At 35.2% G+C, this 24829-nt stretch overlaps 1 protein-coding gene across 4 annotated transcripts in view; it reads left to right on the top strand.

The window, feature by feature from the left end:
• The window catches only part of LOC150100639 (uncharacterized), a 238425-nt gene that overhangs the window by 172501 nt on the left and 41095 nt on the right, over positions 1-24829 (top strand). For all 4 annotated transcript variants that reach the window (XM_090401516.1, XM_090401515.1, XM_090401517.1 and 1 more), the window contains exon 12: positions 11479-11607. In XM_090401516.1, the coding sequence (XP_090257642.1) occupies positions 11479-11607 (129 nt within the window). The remainder of the gene's footprint in view (positions 1-11478; positions 11608-24829) is intronic.

Below are 24829 nucleotides of genomic sequence, written 5' to 3'. Positions count from 1 at the left end.
ATTTGGTGATTGTGGCAGTTTCTGCTTGCAGAATCTGCAAATGCCTGGAAGGAAGAACAGAACCTTTATGGCAGTTTCAGTTAGAATTAGAATAGACTATACAACAAATTGAAGTGCTTTTTTTGAGGTTGGCAAAGGTGGGGATGATAAAAATCTTCCTGGGTTTTAAGTTACAGTATGAGGAAGTTACATACCAAATGTATATACAGTCTGCAAGTTTTTGGTTTGTTTTGATTCCCAAGTCAGGTGTGTGTGTGTGTATTCAGGTAGGTAGAAGTGTTGCCAGTCCTCTTCATAAGAGTACACTATATTGAAATCAGAGCTCTTTTATTTGTGACTTCAGTTTCTGCAAGACTAGTTTTAGTTCCATGTCCTGCAAGGGAGGAGAAGAGAATCATAACCTTTTATGATTATGATATGAGATTATTATAATTTATCATATTTGATAAATGTAGCTGTTTTTGTTTACAAGCATTTTGTTTGGGCTCTTAGAGTTGGGAGGGGGAATTTAAAATCTTCCTTTCCTTTAAGTTACACTAAGAGGAAGCCATATACCAAATTTTGTAATCTTAGCTGTTGCTATATAAATAAAGTCTGCCAAGTGTTTGGTTTGGATTCCCAGATCAGGTGTGTGTGGGCAGAAGAAACGCCACTCCTTATGATAAGGGTAGTATATAATTATTATTATTGTTATTATTATTATTATTATTCCGTGCAACTCCAAGGAGTTGACAGATTCATCAACGGAGGCCCTAACATCATGTCAAGAAAACTATTCCACATTCACACAGTATCCATCATACCTCGCCTTGAACTCATTCATGGTCGTAGCACCCACAACAGACTCTGGCAGCTTATTCCACTCATTCACCATTCTCCAAGTAAAAAACCTAGCTCTAACACCCCTGCTAACCACATTCTTGCCCAGCTTCCATGTATGGCCCCTAGTCCTCCCACCACCAGTCCTATTCTCAAAAATATCATCTGGATTAATCTTATAGAAACCCTTCAGTAATTTGAGTGTCTCAATCATATCACCCCTTATCTGCCTATCGGCCAATTTTTGCAACCCACAAATCTTCAACCTGTTCTCATAAGGTTCATTCCACAGGCCTGCTATCATCTTGGTCACTCATCTCTGGATCCTCTCCACCTCCTCCCCATCAAGAAGAAACCCTGGCACCCATATCTGGGCACCATAGTCTAGATGGGACCTTATCAAGGCTTGATACAGAGGAACAATAATTTGTTTGTCTCTGCTTGTTAAAGTATTTTTCAGAAGCCAAGTGATTTGATGAGCTGATTTAGCCACTTTTGCAATGTGTCCCCTAAACTTCAATTCCCTATCCACTAACACTCCCAAATCCCTGGCCTCATCAGTCTCCTGGAGTACGGTTCCACCAATATGATATACTGCTGCTATTCTTTTCACCCCAAAATGCATAACCTTACACTTTGCCACATTAAATTGACATCCATTTTCCTCAGCCCAGTCTTCCAAACTATCCAAATCATCCTGTAAAATTTTGACATCCTGTGCACTCACAATTGCTCTACCCAATTTTGCATCATCAGCAAACAAGTGAACACTTCCTCTCAGATACTTTCCTATATCATTGATGAACAAATTGAAAAGTAGTGGTCCAAGAATAGAACCCTGCAGCACACCACTAGTCACAAGCCGTCTTTTGGACTCAACTCCTGAATAAACCACTCTCTGTATCTCTCCATCAACCACCCTCCTATCCATCTCACCAACCCTATATCCATCCCCATCTGCTCCAGTTTACTGATTAGAGTTCAATGTGGTATCCTGTCAAAGGCCTTGGCAAGGTCCAGTAGAATGACTGTAAACCCATTACCTTTATCCAGTTCAGCCGTCACTGTGTTATAAAACGTGAACAAGTTACTGAGGTATGATCTAACCTTCACAAAACCATGTTGTCCCCCATACAATATCCCATTTTCATCTATCCAATCCTGTATTCTTTTCTTGACTAATTTCTCCAAGACCTTGACAACGATTCCCGATATGCTAGTCAGTCAGTAATTTACAACAGTGGTCTTGGAACCTCCTTTATGCAGTGGAACTATTTTCCCCTCTTTCCATGCCCTCGGGACTAACCCAGACCTGAGACTCAAATTAAACAAAATGATCAAGGGTACCGACAATTCTTTAGCCACTTCACATACGACATGAGCTGGTGTAATTGAGGTTATGCAATAGACTACTCACCTCCACTTCATTCAGCACAATTCCCGTATAATCTATTGCTTCATTCATTTCTGCGATGTCACCACCTGGATGATATATTCTTGCAAAGTGCTTACTCGGTAACTCAACTATATCAACTGATTCAGTTACCTCCCTACCAGCGGCATTCTTTAAAATCATTCTGCCATATACATTTTTTCTTTTACTTGCAACATATAGAAAAAACTGTTTAGGATTCTCTTTAGCCTGCATGGCCAATGTTCTTTCGTAATCCTTTTTTGCTTTTCTTACCACACTCGTTGCCCTTCTGGCCTGCGCTTTATACCGTTCATGTGCCTGCCGGTCACCTTTGTCCTTAAATTCCCTCCATAGTTGTTTCTTTTTTTGCAGCTCAAGCTTAATGGTGTTATTCATCCATTTAACCCCTACTTGATTTATTATTCGGACTCTAGGTATACAGTCAGCCATTGCTTCATGCAAACACTTCTTAACTGCCTCCCATGCACTATCAACTTCTAGCCCTTGCAGTTGTACATGCCATGGCACTGAACCAATCAAACTCCTAAGCTTGTCATACTTACCAGCCCGATAATTCCACATGTACCCTGTCTTAATTGCAAATTCCACACCTTTAGCCACCTCCCAAGTCAAGACCCTATGATCACTCTCACCAATTGGTGGCAACATGGTCATATTTGTTACAGCCAAATCCTCAGATGCAATTACTAGGTCAAGCACTCTCTAACCCTTAGTATTTTCCATTACGTGCTGTCACAGATAGTTATCCCTTAATAACTGCATAAAATCCAATTCCTTCCTCCTGTGTGTCCTCTTTTCACTCCAATCAATGCAACCATAGTTGAAATCTCCCATAATAATTACCCTCCTTCCACGAATTTCTTCTATTTGCTTGTGCATACTATCTCCACCATCTTTTCCATCACCTGGTCTATAGCAGCACCCAATTGTATATTTTGTTCTGCTAGCCACAATCTCACACCAAATGACCTGAGATGTGCTCTTTTATGTATCCTGCAATTCAACTTCTGTTCTCCTTGGCTGCAGCTCATCAGCTATCATCAATCATTGCTCTTCTTGTTATGAATGTTGCAAAACTTTAGTTTGGGTTCCTAGATGTATAAGGTAGGATAGGATTATAATGCTTTTTGGTTAGAATAAGAGGAAATATGTATCAGATTATTAGTTAGTACAACTGTTTTCTGCTCAGATAAAGTCTGGAAGAGCTTGTTTTGCACCCTTGTCTTGGGGAAAGACAACAGAACTGATTTAATGGTGAAAGCTATATTAGAAGCTGTATACCAAATCTGGTGAATGTAGTTTTTTTATTTTATTTTTTAGATAAAATCCACAAAATTGGGTTCCCTGATTGAGGGGATGGGGATGGAAATGGAGGTTACTACACCTTTATTTAGAAGATAAGAGTAGATAGTTTATCAGAATTAGAAATCTTAGTTCTTTTTCGGTTAGAAAAATTATAGTTTGGTTTGAATCCTCAAGTTTGAAATGTATGGGGGAGGGGTAGAGGGAGAAGAAAGCCCAACCTTTATGGAGGTTTCAGTTATGATAAGGATAGGCAGTACCAAATTTAGGACCTAGCTCTTTTTGTTTAGATAAAATTCAAAGAATTCAAAGGAACTGAGATATGGACTACCATCATATCAATGACCAATCTAGCAAGAGTGACTCTTGCTAGATTGGTCATTCATACGATGCTTTTAGTTACAACTACAGTGGTCTGCTAGGGGGAGATTGAAGGCAAAGAGTTTCAGTATAAATTATTAGATTTTTTTTTAAGAGTGAGTCTTGCTAGATTGGTCATTATTGAGCATGGAGAGTTTATATTTCAAGGTTTTCAATGTATTTTTTAATTTTATCATGTCTGTGCACATTGTACTGCCTTTCAATAATGGCAACTTCTGTACATTATTGCCAAGTCCACCACCATTTATGGACTACCTTCTGCATAGTATCCTACCAGATTTTTAGCATGCTGTGCTTGCAGCATGTTTGCATTCCAGCAGTTAAAAATATGGCATGTAAGAGATGGGAGAGGGAAAGTCATATCTGCATAAAATGTAAATAGAGAAAAGAGCTGGATGATATTGATATGAGTATTCTGGTTTCAGTAGAGGCATCAGAAATGGATCAGCATCTGCAGAGAAAAACAAGTAGTATAATCAAGTGTGAGGAAGGCAAGTATGATGTGTAGATGGATATAATGTTAAGAATTGAGGGTGTTGTTGATTGGGTAGGCGAATATCAAGTGAAAATAAGATGCTCGGAGAGAGAGAGAGAGAGAGAGAGAGAGAGAGAGAGGGCGGGAGAGAGAGGGAGGGAGGGAGGGAGGGAGGGAGGGAGGAACTGAGATAAATAGAAGGTATGAAAAATGAATTGAGAAGTGTAAAAGGAAAAATTAGGATACTTGGAAGGCTAATTGATGTGAGACAAACAAGAGTAGGGGAGAGAGAGAGAGAGAGAGTTAAAGGAATGATAGAAGGGAAGAACCAGAGAAAGATAGGAAGTAAAAATGCAGGCTCAAGGGATGGAGAGATGAGAGGAAGGCAGGTAAATGAGAGAACTAGGAGAGCGAGGAGGATGCTGGTGAGTAAGGAATGAATAGTTCAGTGAGACTTATTATGTATGGAGTTTATTTGATTCATAGAATGCACAATGAGGAATGATAAAGAGTGTGACTATGGCAATTAAGTAAAATGAATATTTTAAAAATATTCTTTGTATTTTTTTTTTGTTATATTTTTGTACTCTTCATCACTATCATCTCATATGATAGTGATAGTGAGTTCAAATGACTTGAGAGGTAGTGCGAATTGAGTGACAAAAGGTCTGAGGTTAATGTTACAGGTTATGTGGTAGAAGAGTGTGAGAAGGAAGATAGAGAGCATATTACCTAGATATGGTAATGCAGAGGGAGAAGAACAGCAGTAATGAATGACATGATACTGAGAATGAATCAAAAGAGAGGCTTTAACTATATGGATGCATTTGAAAATGGAAGAAAACTAAGCAAGTATGCATTCGGTCTCGAGAGATTGTTGCTCTCTGGCCAAGTGAGAGCTTTAATGCAAGGAAACTAGAGTTGCTAGGGAGGACAATGACAGAGATGGGAGAATGTAGGGTGTATTGCAGATCAAATGGAGTCTGGAAAGAATAATAGTATAGGAACGGTGATAATGCAGATTCTTCTCTATGTAAATGCCAGGTGTATCAGGAAGAAAGTGAATGAATTGGTGGCATTGATTGTTGGAATTGGTGAACTGTGGTTGACAGAAACAGATGTCCTGACAAGGAGAGAAATAGCATATTTTGGCAGAATAGGAAGGGTGAATAGGGTGATGGAGTATTACTTATGATAAGTGATACTTATCATAAGTAATACTCCAAATCTGTATCATTCTGAAAGGATACTTATAAGTATCCTCTCAGAATGAAGAATTTCTTTATGATTGTATTAGAATAATTGATTATTCTAATACACCAAATAATATTAACATTTGACAGTAAGTAATAAAAGTACACATAATTTATTTTTATCAATTTACTTATATTTAGTTATTGTATTAATGTATATATTCCAGAGATTAATATTATTCCAAATCCAGAATGAATAGGATTATATTTAAAGTTTATAGAATAGCAACTGGTGAACTCTTTACTCTGAACTATTTCTCTGCTATTGTGAACTATTTCTCTGCTATTGTTATGTAGGAAAGGAAAATGTAAGCCGTGTTCAGAAATTATTAAAATTGCTTGAGGATCAACAAGTGGCCTTCATACACATCTCAGAACACATAAAATTAATTTATTTAAAAAGGAAATTAATTAATTTAGTTTTTCTTTAATAATTAATTTTATTTATTTATTAATATATTCTGTTTATCATTAGAAGATAACTCATGTTCAGATTCTACCAATACATATTCACCTAAAACACTAAAAGCTAAAATTACTGCTTATATTTCCAGTATCAACAGTGACTCTTTGCCTGCAAATTTGGTCTGAACAATTGCCCTTAATGTGTTTGCATTCAAGATGTTTGTGCTTTGGATGATATTAGAATGGCATTAATTATGCAAGGCTTTAATGAAATACCTAAATCCCAAAAAAAGAAAATTGTTGTAGAATACAGCAAACAGAAATGTCACATTTTAATAAAAGCTTTAGCAGAGCTTAAATTGAATGGCAAAAGACTAAGTTTGACTTTTGATGAGTGGGAAAGCATTAAACATGTATTATTTGAGCATTGATATTCACAATAGGAGAAATTGTTGGAGTCTTAGTTTAACTTGCTAGTGTCAGTGCAAAGGTGTGCAGTACTTGTGGATTTGTACTCCACTGAGATGATGTTAATCGGTGCAGAATATTATTACATGTTTGAGTTTTAGTTCCTGTCTTCTCTATGTGTCACTTATAATTTAGGGTCCTATCTAGTGCAACACCTGTAAGTTGGATTTGGATAATTGACCAGTTTCACACCATTCCATTCTATATTCAACTCTCTCCTCGCCTACTTATCATTGAGATTGAAAAGACACCTTTGAGTTTTACCGGGATTTGGTTTCAGTTGGTTTTCCTTATAGTAAACTATAAGGGTTTCTAGCTCTTGTGTGAGCTGCTTCTCAATGTCATCAAAGGATTTTGCTTGATAAGCTATTGTCTGGTCATCTGCATATAAGAAGGTTCTTGACTGTGGGTTTATAGGTTGGTCATTAGTATATATATTGAAGAGGAGGGAAGATAGCACACTTCCCTGAAGTAGACCATTTTTCTGGATATGCCATCTGCTCTTTTTTCCTTGAAAATCAACAAACAATCTCCTGGTGAACAGCTAAATATCTCCACTAACCGATAGCTGTTTGTCATGCTGTAAATTTTGACTATAAGATTTAGTGTGTCATATGCTGCTGTCAAATCTATAAATACAGCTCCTGTTGCTAACCCTCCTTTCAAAGCTGTCCTCAATAAACTCTGTTAAGTTTAATACTTGTCCAGTGCATGATCTTCCTGGTCTAAATCCTGCCTGTTTTTTTATCAGCACTTTCTCTATTTCTGGACTTAGTCTGTTCAAGATTAACCTCTCATACAGTTTCAGTGTTGTGCATAGGATAGCTATAGGCCTATAGCTCTTTGGATCCTCAGCAGGTTTACCGGGTTTCGGGATAGGTATGACTTTCATTTGCCTCCATATGCTGGGTATTTTAGCAAATTTTCAACAAAAGTTGAAACATTCTAATAATCACTCTGTTGCCTTTTCTCCCAGATTTCTTAGTATCTTGTTTCTAATATCATCTATACTGCCAGCTTTTCCTAGTTTTAAGGCTTTTAGGGCATTTTCTAGTTCCTTTTTAGTAAATGGTGCTTCAAAGAGATTATTTTCTGAATCCCTTACTTTTTTAATATAATCTTTCGGTATTTTTCCTTTGGTACTTGGTTTAACATTGAGAGATGGCTGAGTTGCAATTTGGTTTGTATTTGTATTAACTTCGGTTGCTGCTGTTGTTGGGTCACCAGATAAGTTTTTGAGTAAGCGCCAGGCTTTCCTGCTACTGTGCTTCATATCTAAGCTTTTAATTTTCTCTGCCCATTGTTAACTTCTTTTTTCAGACAGTGCTGCTATAAGTTCCTCTCCTGCATCAATTGTTTCTGATGAAAATGGATCTTTATCATATAGGTCACAATATCTTTCATATATTTCCACGTTGTGCTCTGTAAAACCTGGAATGTAGCATGCTCTACCTCTTGGAAACAGATCGTCTAATAACTTTGATGAACTTTCCATAATTTTCTGGTCTGGATGAAATGTTGGTCAGGTTTATGTCTAACTCTCTTGAGAACTGTTCCCAATTAGCTGTTTTAAAATTAAAGCATCTTCTAAGTGGGATCTCCTTAAGTCAGACTGGTTGGAAAACTTACAGCATTATTGGTCTATGTTGTGAACTTGGGATTGGTGCAAGTACCTGCTTAGTGCACAGATTTGCTATTCTATTACTAACAAATCCAAGGTCTGAGTTATAACTTTTTCCATCTTCCACTGTTAAACGATTGATGGCTGTTTAGGATCGTATATAAGATTCATTTGATTACTTTCACTGTTCAACTAACTCTCCATCCTCATTTGTTTCACTATAACTCCTGTGTGCTATGACTGTTAAAGTCACCTATAATAATAGCAGATTTCCTTTGTGTCAAGTACTGGGACATTTCAAAAGCAAAGATTATACTAGGTGGTTTATATACTGAGAAAACACTGATGTTATCCAGATCTATTTCAAGGATTTCTATGTTATTTTGGTTTGTGATTAGGCATCCTGTAACCTGGAGCTCCTGCCGAGTGAAGATAGCACTTCCATACTTTTCATGTGGTATTTCTGAGCTCATAAAATACCATATGTGGTATTTCATGTGGTATTTTATGAGCTTCATTTCAGCAGTTTTAGGTCTGACTTGTTGAGGTCCTTTGTGTGTCTCCTGCAGACATAAAATATCACATTTTTGTTCTTTACACATTTTTGCAATAAGATCTTCTTTTACAGAGGAGAGGTCCTCTGTATTGTGTGAGATGATTGTCAGGGTTGGTTCCCATAAGGGCTGTTGAGTTTTAGTCATTGTCTCTGATAAAGAAGATGCTAGTCGCACTATAAAACTGTAGAAAACTATAGAAGACTGTATTGCACTATGCTATACTGTAGATCGCTGGTAGCAGAATTTGCGGCTTGTAAACAAGCCGACAGGGATCGCGACGTGAATGCTTCTGCTATGACCCCTGTCATATTATATTAATATAATTAATATTAATATAAAAGTATAGTTGTGAATGTACTAGCTCCTTTTGCATTTCACTTCATGAAATGCAAAGTGGTGGATTCATCAAATTACTCAAGCCTGAAGTTGGTCTCAGTTTTGGTAAGATATTTTATACCTACAAAAAGAATACAAATGAAATTATTGGAATTCTAAAATCTCACAGGAGAAACATCTGAGATAAATGTAGTGTGACAACTAGCGAGAGGTGGACTGAGACAATTCAAATGATGTAAAATAAAGACATTACTTTTGAGAACATAATACACATTGTGAGTTTTGTGTTAGGAATACCAGGCAGAAATGAATCATTAGAGAGGGCGTTTTCTTTAATTAACACATTTTGGACTGAAGAAAGGAAGAACCACTTGTCCATTGAGACTGTGCAGGCAATATTAATAACAAAAACACATTTTATAGACATTTCTTGTATGGTCTTTTACAATTTCATAAAGTAATAACAGCCAAAGCTTTTGGAAGAAATTCAGTCATCTAAAAAATATGACAAAGATATTAAGTAGTGTATGTCTGGACCATCTTCTCAATAAAGATTTGTGTAATTTGACAGTATTAATGTGACTAAGAAGACAGTGATAAATATCTAAGTAGCCCATGTTAATTTTCATCAAGCTAAACAGCTTTATGACTAGTTGACATGAAACAAGTACAAGAGGATTGTTTTAACTAGTATGACAGTTGATTTACATCAATTTGCTGAGGTGTTCCATTTTTCTGTTTTATAAATTTGGTCATCTTTCTTTAACTTCTTCTGTCCACTGTGAAGTTCTTAATTTTCTGTTATTAGCATCTGACCTCCATGGAGTTAAGACTCATTGTGATAATATTCTCAGTGATCATACAAAATGATCTTTGAGTGCCTTCAAGCATTCTCAGCTTTCACAACCCCACCTCAGGCATTGCATTCTGCTTGTCAACTTCTCCATGCAGAGACCCTACTCCTCATTTCCTTCTTACCCTGATTTCCTTATTCTACTCGTCTCCATCTACTCTGTGAAACTTTTTCTCTACATTACTTTGATATCAACCCCTCACCAACTTATATGTTTCAGTTATATACCTTTTCCATCTTCTGTTCACAAGGCATTGCAAATTGCATTCCCTCAATCTGTCATCATATCCCTACTACTCTCTGACCTGTTACATCCCAGGCCATCCCATCCCTATGCCAACCACCCTCATACAACCACCTTCACTAATACTTCCAACATCCATTCTCCTCATAGTTTACTTGCCCACTCTGACTCACCCCATTTCCTTGCCCATCTTGCATTCTTGTTTTCTCATCATTATCTCTCATGCTACTACAATTCTCATTTACAACCACTTCATTCTTACCAATTCTTCTCTCCTGATCTTTTGCTTCATCTCTTATGCTCTCTTGCTCACATCACTCATCCATATACCAAGTCTCTTTAACTGACTCACACCAAATACATTTAAATGCAACCTATCACTTTTATACAAATGCATTCCACATATTTACAAACAATCTGCTCCCTTTCAACTCATCACTATCATACCATGATAACTCGCTGACTACCTTTCCAACAACACTATTATCTTTCACTTTCCTCATCAACCTTCTGATATCCATCCTCACATTCTCTTATTTCCAACCAAATCATTTGTTTCAACAACCACCGCTGCCAACTCACTTGCTTATCTACTTCTTATAACCAATGCATCAATTATTCTGTTAATTCTCCCTCCTGGAAAACACACCTTATGGAATCTCTCATTGCCACACTTTAATAATGGAATCTCCACTATTCTTGAGTCATTTGTAACTTCTATTTTCCTGCTTTCCTTCATACTTTGACACTCTTTCATTCTTATTCATTAAACCTTTCATCTCACTATGCATATTTTTCTTTTCACTTCTCATTATAGCTACTTTCTCCCTTTTCTGATCTCTGACATCTGAACAAATCATTTTATAATTAATATTTTGAAGGGTAACTCTTGTTCTTGTTTTATTAGTCTTATTTGCATTAGTATGCTAACATGGTATTTCTCTTCTAACTCTACTATTTTTTTTTTCTCCTTATTGATGCATATTATGCTAATAGTATGTATTTTCAATTATTTTCAGGTGAATTTACTGGTCTTACCTTGCTGTGATAACTTTTTTCCTGAACATTTGCAAATTCATATAAATTTTTTTGGGTCAGAGGCTGCAGTATTTCACACATTTCTCCTGTATAGATTTCTACATTCACCAAAAAAAAAAAACACCTAATCTTTCAAAGGGGGAAAAACTTGACCCAGATCCCTACATGGTACATTTCACCCTTCTGTATGTGGATTTGGTGAATTAAACAAGATTTTATTTCAAATAAATTCTAATGTAATACTAGATGTCACTCTTTCTTTTTAAACTTAATTTTGTTGTTTTTCTTTAGTGCCAGGCTGCATCTTTAAGAAAGCAAACCTTAGATGTTCTAATTCCCCCTTTATTACCTAATTCTATATGTGATTTGGAAAAAGAGGTAGCTGTTGTTCAGAGTAACAAAATTGATAATGAAGATAAGGTAGGTTTTTAACTTGATGTTTCAAAATGCTGAGCTTTTCTTTATATTTTCTATTTTTATTTGAGATAGCAGTAAGAAACTTTGTTTGTTACCTTCAGTGAGTGGCAAGACTTATCATGGCTCACAGTGTGGACTTGCTTGTCATACTTTTTCTTAAAATCTATCATCCATACATGCATTACTTCTGTTAATAACATGTTACCCTCACTTGCCATATCTGTGTGATAACAGACTGAGTATAGAACACATTACACTCCCTTGCTCAGCACACTTAATGATCAACTTCCAGGAATATCCCCCCCCCCTTGTAATTGAAAATTTTCTTTTATATCTGTGATATAAGAGAAATTTATCTTTTTACTAATGATGCTGCTGAATTTTGTCAAGGAATTTCACAGGATTCCACACATGAAATTATCATATAAACTTGTAAAAATAATCATATTAAAAATTCTGAATATTTTTACGTATTAATTATGCTTGTTAGTTTTTGTTTTCATACACGCAGTGTCTGCACTTGTGATGTGCTCGTTATGAAAATGTTATATTAGAAGTAACATGAAAAGAAGTAAAAATATTGAAGTACTTACTAAACTGATTATTTGTGTTACTTATAAGAAAGTTTGTTGTATTTTAAAATGTTGAATTTTGTGTTTTGTGAAAGACTTTCTCTTAATGCTAATGGATGCAGCGAGTCAGCCATTTTATTGCAGTGCGTAGTTTCTGACTTTTGTAGAGTGTGCATGCTCCTGGAGAGAACTTGATGTGTGATTGACAGCTGACAAGGAAAGCGTTGCGTATCCAAGTTACAGTTGTAAACAAGAGAGCGTTCGGAAGTTTTTTAGAACACTGGCCGAGGAATATTCAAGTTGGAAGGAACTTGATTTTTTTTGTGCGGCAGTCAGAAGGAAATTTCATAATGTATTCCGAAAAGGGAATAGTGAAAATAATAGGTTTCAAGCAGGAATAAGTAATAAATAAAAGGGAAGTCTTGAAACTATAAGTTTTATATAAATTGGCCGGTAAATATTCAAGTTAGAAGGAACTTGATATTTTTTTGTGTGTGGCAGTCGGAAGATATTTTATAGTGTATTCCGAAAAGGGAATAGTGGAAATATAGGTTTCAATTAGAAATAAGTAATGAATAAAAGGAAATCTTGAAACTGTAAGTTTTTAAGGTGGAATAAGTTAAGACTGTCAATTTAGTATTGTGAATGAAAGGAGAACTTGTTGCTTACATTCTAAAGTGAATGTTTTTCTTAGAGAAAATATTGATAAGGAAGTTCTATAGGTATTAAGGATGCCTGAAAGTAAAAGTTTAGAAAATATATTGATTAAGAAGATTTTTAGGTATTAAGGGTGCCTGATCTGATGAGTATTGCTACTAAAAGAAAACAGGATATAGTCAAGAAGACTTTATGTGTGTTATATTGATTGATGAAAAGGATCCTGAAAATGAAGTACAGAGCTGTATAACTTCTGGAAAAGAGCCTTAACAGAAAGAGAAAAAGACTATGAACATTTTTTTGTGATTGTGAAAGAAAAAGTGTTTAGCTTTAAGAGTAAGTTTATATTTAAATAAGGCCTTGGATCCATATAATCTGTAGTTATAGTTATGTATTATTACTAGAAGTGTATATATATATATTGTTTTAGTTTTATTAAATGTGTTTATTTTGTACTTGGTATTGAGTCAATGATTAGTTGGATTCTGAAAGAGTGAGTTAAAGTCATTGCACCAATTGGAGTGAACTCTTTGTGCAAATATAATAACATATAGGGACACTCGGAGTCAAAAATAAAAATAATTGTTAGTAAAAGAAATTTATATAATATTTCATCTCATAAGTATATAGAGAGAATAATAATATACATAAAGAGGGAAGTATATAAAAATACATGATAAATAACAATGGCGCAGCCTATAGGATAATTGATTATGATAACTAACAAACTCATGGAGATAGGTATGCAAAATGATAGGCCTTTAACACATATAGGAGGGATAACTCAGAGATATTGGAGAGGGATGCTGAGTCTAAGAAAAGGAAGGTGACTGGTGTGATACCACAGGGCCTGTGTTGACCACTGCTGTTTTTGACTTCTATTTTAATGATATGGGGATCATCTGGGAGAGAAACATTCAGCTATATGATGCAGCAGTCAGGTGATAAGGGACATATCTGACTACAAAATCCTTGCAGGATGAATTGAACTGACTGATTCTGAAGGTAAATGTTAGTGAATTGTTGTTAAATGCATGGTTATACATTTTGGATTGAGGACACTGCATACTGATTATTATATTAATAGAAATTTGTTCCCCAATATAATATTCATGTAGTTAATAATGAACAGTAAATTACTTAAATGTAAAGAGCCAACAGGCTTCATTTCGGCGATATAAACATTATTTAAATTAAGGGGATATTAAATCCCACATTGTTTTAAAACTGAATAAGAAACTCAAAGATTGGAATCAGAGAGTTTCATGCTGAATATAGTAAACTATAAAAGTATTGCCGATTACTAGCGTGAGCTAATGCAAGTAGTCCTAGTACGTAGTACAAACTCGGGCAACACGTGGCAAGGGTGGTAAAGTTCTGATCGCTATTCTTGGTATTTTCCATAATGTAAAAACGCATTTCCTAGGAAATGTATGCTGTTATTACATTATGGTGGGAGGTCACTACCCAGACCGGTTTCAGCCTTTATTGAGGCTTCATTAGTGAGTAGCTAGACCAAAATTAATACCAAATTTATATTGCCGAAATGAAGCCTGTTGGCTCTTTATATTTAAGTAACTTAATGGGTTGCACCTTTTCGACAACTCATATAGCAGAATATATAAGTTCTTTTCACTATACCCTTTGGTATTAATTTTGGTCTAGCTTCTCACTGATGAAGACTCAATAAAGGCTGAAACCGGTCTGGGTAGTGACCCCCCCCACCATAATGTAATAACAGCATACATTTCCTGGGAAATGTGTTTTTACATTATGGAAAATACCAAGAATAGTGATCAGAACTTACCACCTTTGCTGCATATTGCCCAAGTTTGTACTACGTATTAGGACTACTTGCATTAGCTCACGCTAGTAATCGCCGATACTTTTATAGTTTACTATATTCAGCATGAAACTCTCTGATTCCGATCTTTGAGTTTCTTATTCGGTTTTAAAACAATGTGAGAACAGTAAATTAGTTTGGAAGGTCATACATACAGTACTAAAGGGGTTAGTCATTGCAACAAAAATATCACAGTGTTGAAGAGAACATTAACTTATAGGAGTAAGGAAGTTATTCTTCCCCTTTATAAGCTTTTGATTTAACTGTAACTGGACTACTGTACTTAGAGATTGCCTAGGTTCCACAGAGATGAGAAAATTAAAAACAGCTAGTAGTGGGTAACCAAGATGATAAATAGCCTCTGTAATTTTGCATATGAATACAGGTTGAAGGAATGTGATCTGCAAAGGAAATAGGAGGAGAGGTGAGATCTTACAGTGTGGGGAAATTGTATCATGGCAGATGGAAGGAACTCAGGGTCATTCCTGGAAGGTAACTAAGAGTGTGGTTAGGAATCACGTTATGCCTGATTCTTCATATGGTGAGTGAATACAATAAGCTCTTAGTGGGCATGCTAAGTGCAAATTGAATAAATGCTTTTAAGGAGAGGGCTGATAAATATTTAGGCATTGTATGACCTGCCAAGGGTCATCCTCACTTGATGAGTCCACAACTCCCTGGAGATGCATTACGAAAAATTATGGATACAACTACCGTATTAGAGTAAAATTTTAGTTTAATATAAACCAAAATATATACACTCGACGTTTCGACCTTCACATTACTGATCAACCATTAAAACTATTTACCTGACATCTGGTGTTAAAAAAAAAAAAAAAAACTCACTACATCAAAGCTACAGTCATATTATTATTATTATCTATTAGGTTACAAAGTTAATTAAGCTGGGGAGTAACATGGATAGTGGCCAATAAAGATGAAAATTTGCTTAGAGTCCTGAAGTCAGGATCTGCTGGAAACTAAGTGGGCTGAATGTGTGCCATCCAAATTCTTGGGGTTTTTAAGCCCCCATTATTATTAAGATTAGAGTGGTTAATCAAAATTTCACAGGCTTCTTTAAATTTCCGTTCATACCAAGTTTTTGTATGATGCCAAGAACAAGTACTTTTCCAATCAATTCAATGTAGGGTGTTAAGAGCGTGATATGAGAGGCCTGCTTCACCAAAATTATTATATTTAGTGTGTTGCTTGTGTTCTTTTTTATGGATAGGGATTGTATGTCCAGTTTCGCCAATATAAGGTAAGTTACAGGTGCAATAGATGCAATAAACTCCAGGATGTGCCAATGGGGGGGGGGGATCCTTAGATGTGTTCAATATGTTTTTTAATTTTAAAGGTGGTTTAAAAGTGGCATTAAGATTATAATGATGTAGGATTCTATTGATTTTTTCTGATAACCCTTTAATGTATAGGATGTTATGGTTTTACTGTAATCTATATTACTTTTTGATGAAGTTTTATGAAGAATTTTATTAATTATATTTTTGCTACATCTGTTATTTATAAATGTATTGCTCATAATTTTTAATTCTTGTTTAAGAGCTTGTTCATTAGTGCAACTTGTTATAGCTCTGTTTTTGAGGGTGTTGATGACTCCAAATTTCTGCGAAGGGTGGTGATATGAGTTAGCATGTATATATTGGCTGGTGTGTGTGTGTAGCTTCACAGTAAACAGTGAAGGATAGACTGCCTGAAGGAAGACATGTGACTAGCGTATCCAGGAATGGGAGCGAATTTTGATTTTCAATTTCAGTAGTAAATTATATGCGCTCATATTGTTTGTTCAGGTGGTTAAAGAATGTGTTTAACATTTGGCTGCCGTGTGGCCAGATAACAAAAACATCGTCAACATATCTAAGCCAAACTGTAGGTTTTAGGGTAAAGGAATCAAGAGCAGATAGCTGAAAAGCTTCCATATAAAAATTAGCAATTGGGGAGGGGGGGGGGGATAGTGATGAGCTTCTTTTTTGTAGGTAAGATTTATTTTGCCACATGAAGTAACCAGAACACAGTATGTGGACAAAAAGAGCCATAATATCAGGTGGAAATTTGTTCTGTAGAAGAATTGTGTCATTGATTGGGACATTTGTGAAAAGGGAAGAAACATCAAAACTGACTAATAAATCATCTTTGCTGAGTGTTATGTTTTTAATTTTGTTTATGAAGTGTTGTGTGTTCTTTATTTAGGAGGAGGAATGACCTACCAACTCCTTGAGTGTTGAAACTAATTTCTTGGCTAGGTGATAATTAGGGCTGTCTGTACCCGCAACTATTGGCCGAAGTGGAACATTATGTTTGTGTACCTTGGGAACACCATATATTCTGGGAGAACGGGCATAATGGGGTATTAATTTTTTAACAGTGTCTGACGACCAAGAGGTGACAGACTTAGTAATTTCACAGTTTTTTTCTTTATCCTGTTGGTTGGATTATAGTTCACAAGCTGATAGGTGTTTTATTGATCAGATGAATCAACTAGTCTCTGTTATCAGAGACTAGTTGATTCATCTGATCAATAAGTTGATATGTCAAGGATGACTGTGGCATTACCTTTGTCCGATTTCGTTATAATTATATCTTGATATAGCTTTTAACAATTTGATTGCTGCTAATTTTGTTTTTGTCATATTGTTACATATGGTTTTCTTTTTATTCAAAACATTGCTGGTTTCTAAACGAGTTTTATCAGCTATATTATTTGGAAGTGGTTTAATGCCTCTTTCTATGTGGTATATAACATCCAGTTTATTAACAGTTCTAGGTTCTACTGCGAAATTTAGGCCTTTATCAAGTAATGGAAGTTGAACCATTATTTAAGGTATGGCTAGATGAGTTGATCACATAAACATTGCTTGCATGTGGTTGGTCGCCCCTCGTCTCACTTGTTTGTTGTTCACTATTGGAGTTGTTTGTCGGGGAAGTGAGATCCTGATTAGTTACATTTGAATGATCGACATTCAAATTTTGCCATTGTTTTAAAATATGAAATTTGGCCCTACGTTTTTCATTATTACTTTCCAGAATATATTTAGCTGAATTATCAGTGATTCTTTCAAACACATTTAAAATATCTGGATTCATATAACTAGAGAGTTCAGATTGTAAATTTAAAACTTGTTTTTTGGTCATTGCTAGATTTTTGTGAGCTGCTTGAATTTGTTCTCTAAGAATTGCTTTCTCTGTACCTGCATAGATGCAAAGTGCTTTACTGGAAGTAAATTTCTTTTTCGGCTTGATGCAGTTAGGAATAAGATTACTGTCTCTGCATCTCTTCAAAAAAGTCAGCTGATTGATCAAAAGAGAAACACATATCTTTAGCTTACCATAATGATTGCAATGCTTGTGAGTGACATCTCCATGGATTATGAGAATCCTTTCTTTCATGCTTACATGGTGATCAGAATACATTATGAAAAATTATGGATACATCTACCATGTTAGAGTAAAACTTTAGTTTAATATAAACCAAAATATATATACTCGACGTTTCGACCTTCACATTAAGGTCATCTTCTGGAGTATCTGTATATTACAAAGAAACAAGTTGCACCACAATCTACATAGCATGTTAAAGTTACTGATATATTCTGGAAAGTAATAAAGAAAAACTTAGGGCCAAATTTCATATTTTAAAACAACCGCAAAATTTGAATGTCAGTCATACATATCTAACCAATCAGGATCTCACTTCCCCGACAAACAACTCGAACAGTGAACAACAAACAAGTGAGACGAGGAGTGACCAATCACATGCAAGCAGTGTTCATGTGATCAACCTATCTAGCCACACCTTAAATAACAGTCAACTTGCATTACTTGATAAAGGCCTAAACTTCGCAGTAGCACCTAGAACTGTTAATAAACTGGATGTTGTATACCACATAGAAAGAGGCATGAAATCGCTTCCAAATAATGTAGCTGATAAAATTCATTTAGAAACCAGCAAGGTTTTGAATAAAAAGGAAACCATATGTAGCAATTTGACAAAAACAGAACTAGCAGCAATCAAGTCATTAAAAGCTAATCAAGATATAATTATAACGAAATCGGACAAAGGTAATGCCAAGGTCATCCTTGACAGATCAACTTATATTCATCAGATGAATCAACTAGTCTCCGATAACAGCACCTATCAGCTTGTGAACTATAATCCGACTAACAGGATAAAGAAAAAAACTGTGAAATTACTTAAGTCTGTCACCTCTTGGTCATCAGACACTGTTAAAAAATTAATACCACATTATGCCCGTTCTCTCAGAATATATGGTGTTCCCAAGGTACACAAACATAACATTCCACTTCGGCCGATAGTCAGTTCTGTCTTTTCTGCCCTTTTCACAAATGTCCCAATCAATGACACAATTCTTCTACAGAACAAATTTCTGCCCAATATTATGGCTCTCTTTGTCCATGTACTACATTCCAGTTACTTCGTGTTGCAAAATAAATTTTACCTACAAAACAAAGATACGGCCATGTGCTCACCACTATCCACCCAATTGCTAATTTTTATATGGAAGTTTTTGAACTATGTGCTCTTGATTCCTTTACCCTAAAACCTACAGTTTGGCTTAGATATGTTGACGATGTTTTTGTTATCTGGCCACACAACAGTCAAACGTTAAACACATTCCTTAGCCACCTGAACAAACAATATGAGCACATACAATTTACTATTGAAATTGAAAATCAAAACTCGCTCCCGTTCCTGGATACACTAGTCGCACATCTTCCCTCAGGCAGTCTGTCCTTCACTGTTTACCGTAAGGCTACACACACACACACACACACACACACACACACACACACACACACACACACACACACACACACACACACACACACCGGCCAATATATACATGCTAACTCATATCACCACCCTTCACAGAAATTTGGAGTCATCAACACCCTCAAAAACAGAGCTATAACAAGTTGCACTAATGAACAAGCTCTTAAACAAGAATTAAAAATTATGAGCAATACATTTATAAATAACAGATATAGCAAAAATACACTTAATAAAATTCTTCATAAAACTTCATCAAAAACTAATCTAGATTACAGTAAAACCATAACACTCCCATACATTAAAGGGTTATCAAAAAAATCAATAGAATCCTACATCATTATAATCTTAATGCCATTTTTAAACCACCTTTAAAATTAAAAAACATATTAAACACATCTAAGGATCCTCCCCCCCCCCCCCCCATTGGCACACCCTGGAATTTATTGCATCTGTTGCACCTGTAACTTACCTTATATTGGTGAAACTGGATGTACAATCCCTATCCGTAAAAAGAGAACTGACACAAGCAAAACACTAAATATAATAATTTTGGTGAAGCAGGCCTCTCATATCACGCTCTTAACACCCTACATTGAAATGATTGGAAAAGTACTTGTTCTTGGCATCATACAAAAACTTGGTATGAATGGAAATTTAAAGAAGCCTGTGAAATTTTGATTAACCACTCTAATCTTAATAATAATGGGGGCTTAAAAAATCCCAAGAATTTGGATGGCACACATTCAGCCCACTTAATTTCCAGCAAACCCTGACTTTAGGACTCTAAGCAATTTATATGTATACTTATATAAGTAATTTTATTTTCTATTTATTTATTTATCTATTATTTTATGCATGAACATGTTACTCTCCAGCTTAATTAACTTCGGAACTAACCTAATAGATAATAATAATAAAATGACTTTAGCTTTGATGTAGTGAGTTTTTTTTTAACACCAGATGTCAGGTAAATAGTTTTAACGGTTGATTAGTAACTTTAGCATGTCATGTAGATTGTAGTGCAGCTTGTTTCTTTGAATATATACATATACTCCAGAAGATGACCTTAATGTGAAGGTCGAAATGTCGAGTGTATATATTTTGGTTTATATTAAACTAAAGTTTTAGTGGTATCCATAATTTTTCGTAATGTATTCTGATTACCATGTAAGCATGGTAATCAGAATGGAGATGCCTTTATATATTAATAATTATAAAGAATGAGACCAGTTAAATGCTATCAAGAGAAAGATATTTACATTTTGGAATGAAGACATTGCAGAATGTGCATTGTATTGGTAAGAATGTACAACAGGGTGTTTGAGTGGTAAAGGACCTAGGTATGACAACAGACAGCTGATTAAAATTCTGAGAACATATTCTAATACAAATAATAATGCCATATAAATACAAATACATATAATACAAATAATTACCATAACATTTGCTAAAGATGTTATCGTTGTTTAAACATGTCCAAGAAAATCTAAGCTATTTTTTGCAGATCTGGTAATCTGGGCTCAATATGATAGTAACATATACATAGAGAAGGAATCTTATGGTACAGATGCAAAAGACATTTTTTAGTGTTATAAATTAATTTTAATGTTAAAAAGTATAATAATTTTTATATATAAATATTTTTGATTTAGATTGATCTAATCAGAATGTTTAAATATTTCATCCAGTGAAGAAATATACTCGACAGAATTTACATCATTCTGCAAATCCATTTTTTATCTCATGAACAACGATTAGCATAATTTTTTTAACTGTCTTGATGTATATTTTTTATTTTCAGAAGTGTGAATGTAGAATGAAATTTGTAATGAAAACTTTCACAAACTCCCAGTTAGATGTATATTTCTAATTTGATCAGAAAACAGAAACTGTAATCAGACTTTGAAAAGGAAGAGAAGCAACCACTGTGGCAGTCCAATTTGCATCATTGTTAACATCAGAGGACACAAGATGTGAAAGATTATTATTATTGCTTAGAACCTCCATGGAGTTGCCAAACTAATCATGGGAGGCCCATTTCAGACAACACAGTCTATCATAATTCCAGTCCTTAAACTCGTTCACTATTTATGCTCTCCCCATCCTGTCCACTCTCCATGCAAAAGTCACTTCTCATCTTCTTCCTCACCACTTCCATTTGTAACTTTCAGAAATGGCCCTCATTCCTATTGTTCTATTATATATGAGAGATTTCCTCGGTGTCAATCCTGTAACTACTTCTCCAGTTTAAATGTTGCACTCATACCCCCCTCTTTTATCTTCTATCCATCAGACTCTGCAATTCACTTGCCCTAAATCCGTACGCATAACTAACGTTGTACAGTTTTGCTCTAATTTTTGTTATCCACCTCCACACCCATCTCCAAGGTTAATTTATTACTTCAAATACTGGTGATGTGATTTGAATAGTGTAATTCAGATTGGTCTTATCTAGACTTTATGTAATGGAGTTACTACTCTTCTATCTCTACTGGTCATTGTCTTTCTTAATATTGCAGCAATCCATCCTCTGGATCACCTTTGCAATATCCCTTATACTTTTATCAATCATCATCACAGGAACCTTGCCTTCTGCACTTCCTCAACTAGAGAGTATGTAGCCTCCCCATCATTGGATCCCAAATTTCAAGACATATTTATTTGCATTAAACTGAAATTCCCATTCTTTTGCTCATCTGTTCAGCTTATTTATATCCTTCTGAAGGATCACCATACTGGCACTATTATTAATAACTTCTCGGCTTCACATCATCTGCAAACAACTGAATAACCTCCGCATTCCACCAACAATATTATTGATATAAAGTTAAACAGAAGAGGTCCCAGTACTGAGCCCTGTGATACACCACCCATGACTTTCTGCTTTCTTAACACCACTCCCTCATACACAGCTCTGTGGCATTTATCAGAGAGCTAGTCTCTATTACAGTTCACTAACTTAATATCTAAACCTATATTTTTGTAACTTAAATATCAGCTTATCTAAAATATATTGTCGTCTTCTTCTTCTTCTCCTCCCTTCTACGTGTTAGGCCTACTGGCCTGTTACAGAGCAATCTTCAGCCCTTCTAAGTTGTACCGGTCCCAAGGATAAGGTGACTAGTCCTATGCTTCCCGTATATTCTATGGCTGTAGCTGCATATGTTCACGGGGTCCAGTTTGCCTACTTGCAGGAGGAAAAACCCTGCTGTCCACACCCAAGACTGGTTAACTTGGTTATTGTAAGTGGATAAAAAAATATACCTTAGTCAGACCTCGGACATTATGAACGTGAACAACAGAACATGGCATCATCCAGCATTGTTTAAACCCAGCACTGCTTTGAATCTGCATTCTGATTTTTATGAATAGTCAGATGGCTATAACTGTATAGTATGAACTGTTAATCTCTTTTTTGTTGTTTTAACTTTCAGTTACCTTTTACCCCTGAAGATGTAAGTCAAACAACTTATGAAACTTGTCGGGTCTTCTATTAATTCATTGTGTTTTATATAGCTTATTAAAAAATGTGGTCCATTTACCGGAATATACCATGGTAACTTGGCTATGTCTGAGAAAGATCTTTAAGCTCCTCATGTCGGCGACGGGAATTGAACTCAGGACACTCCTTTCCCAGGCATAAATGCCTGTGAAGCACGTAGCTACTAAGTTAACTGCATGGACATCTAAAAAAATATATTTTTTCTAAAATATATTTTTGTAACTTAAATACTAGGTTATCTAAAACCTAATCTCTGTCAAATATGTATTTGTAAAAAAAAAAAAAAAAAAAAGGCAGTATACTCATCAACAGCTCTTGAAACTTTATTATAAAAGGCAAACAAATTACTGAAGCAAGAGTACCCCTTAACAAATCTATGTTGATTTTTTAACTATACTTGGAACATAATGATTAGAAATATATACATGTTTGCACAAGAATAATGTTTAATTTGCCAAATATTTCGGTCTGAATATTACAGACCATCTTCAGTGGCTACATAGGAATAGTTTTAAAAAAAAACAAAGTGTAATACGAACAATTGATCATTCGCACATAGAACGAGCCGCGTGATGTCATATCGCTAAGTATTAGAAGAGTAAACATTTTTAAAGTCATAATTAAAGATATTAATTCAGAAATTCATACAATAATCTTAAATAACATTAGACTAATACAGGAAATTTACAAAAAAAAAAAAAAAAAAAAAATTAATGTGTTATCCTGATTAAACTTTCCCAAATTTTTGATATAGATATACAGTCATTACGATTCAAGTTAGGACGTTGAAGTAAGGCCTCCACACTTTCTTTAAATAAACGTTCAGATTTGTAGTGACATCTGTGTAGGAGGAAAGTCTTGGATCAAAGGATGTTGTAGCTTGTTTCTAATCCATGCTGAGCTAATCCAGATTTCTCAGGTTTGTTGTGTTGAATTGATGACTGAAGCTCTTGAATTCTTTTTTCTATAGAACGTCCAGTTTGTTCAAAGTAGGAAAGATTACAATTACATGGAACTTGATACACACCAGGTAGAAACAAGGTTTCTAGCTTGTTTATCTTTAGATGAAGGAAAATGGGTGGATAATTTGTTAATAGGTGTATAAGTGGCTGTTAAATCATATTTCTTCAGAATTCTTGAAATTGGTTCTGAAATCCCGGAAATGTAAGGAATTGGAACTTGACGTATTGAATCTTTGCTGTTCTGTGTTGGATTGTAAGAATCGAAAATATGTTGTGTACTCTTTTCGGAGAAGCCATTTAGTTTCATGTGATATTTGATAGTTGAAAGTTCTTTCTGTAATAAATGAGAAGTTGAACAGTTAGTTTTGGCTCATTGGATTAAACATTTTATGATTCCTGTTTTTTTGACAAGGATGGTGAGCAGATTCTTTGAGAATATAACGACCAGGGGGGAAAACTGACAAGGGGAAAGCGACAGTAATTATAGACACTTCAAACTATAGAAGAAAACTTTCCCTTTTACTTCGCGATCGCTCAACATACCAAGAACTCAATTACGATCCAACCAACAGACAACTGAAGAAATTAAATTCCCTGCTAGATGAGGTCATAAGTTTGGATGTAGACACTATTGAAAGACAAAAAACTCATTTTGCAAGGCCTCCCAGGTTTTATGGTCTACCAAAAATACACAAGACAGATATTCCTCTTCACCCTATAGTGGATTGTATTGATTCTCTTACTTATCGCATAGCCAAATATCTATCTAAATTATTGAAATCATACATTGGCAACTTGTGCTCTTTTTTGAAAAACTCTTCTGATTTCTTAAATAAATTGAAAAACATCACTTTACAACCTACAGATCTTATAGTTATC

The sequence above is a fragment of the Typopeltis vanoorti genome, chromosome 12, assembly GCF_054136105.1.
Source record: "Typopeltis vanoorti isolate ZY-2024b chromosome 12, IOZ_Tvanoo_1.0, whole genome shotgun sequence".
Lineage (NCBI taxonomy): Eukaryota > Metazoa > Arthropoda > Arachnida > Uropygi > Thelyphonidae > Typopeltis > Typopeltis vanoorti.
Note: the sequence above shows the minus strand (reverse complement) of the source record. Positions and strands in the feature narration are given on the sequence as shown.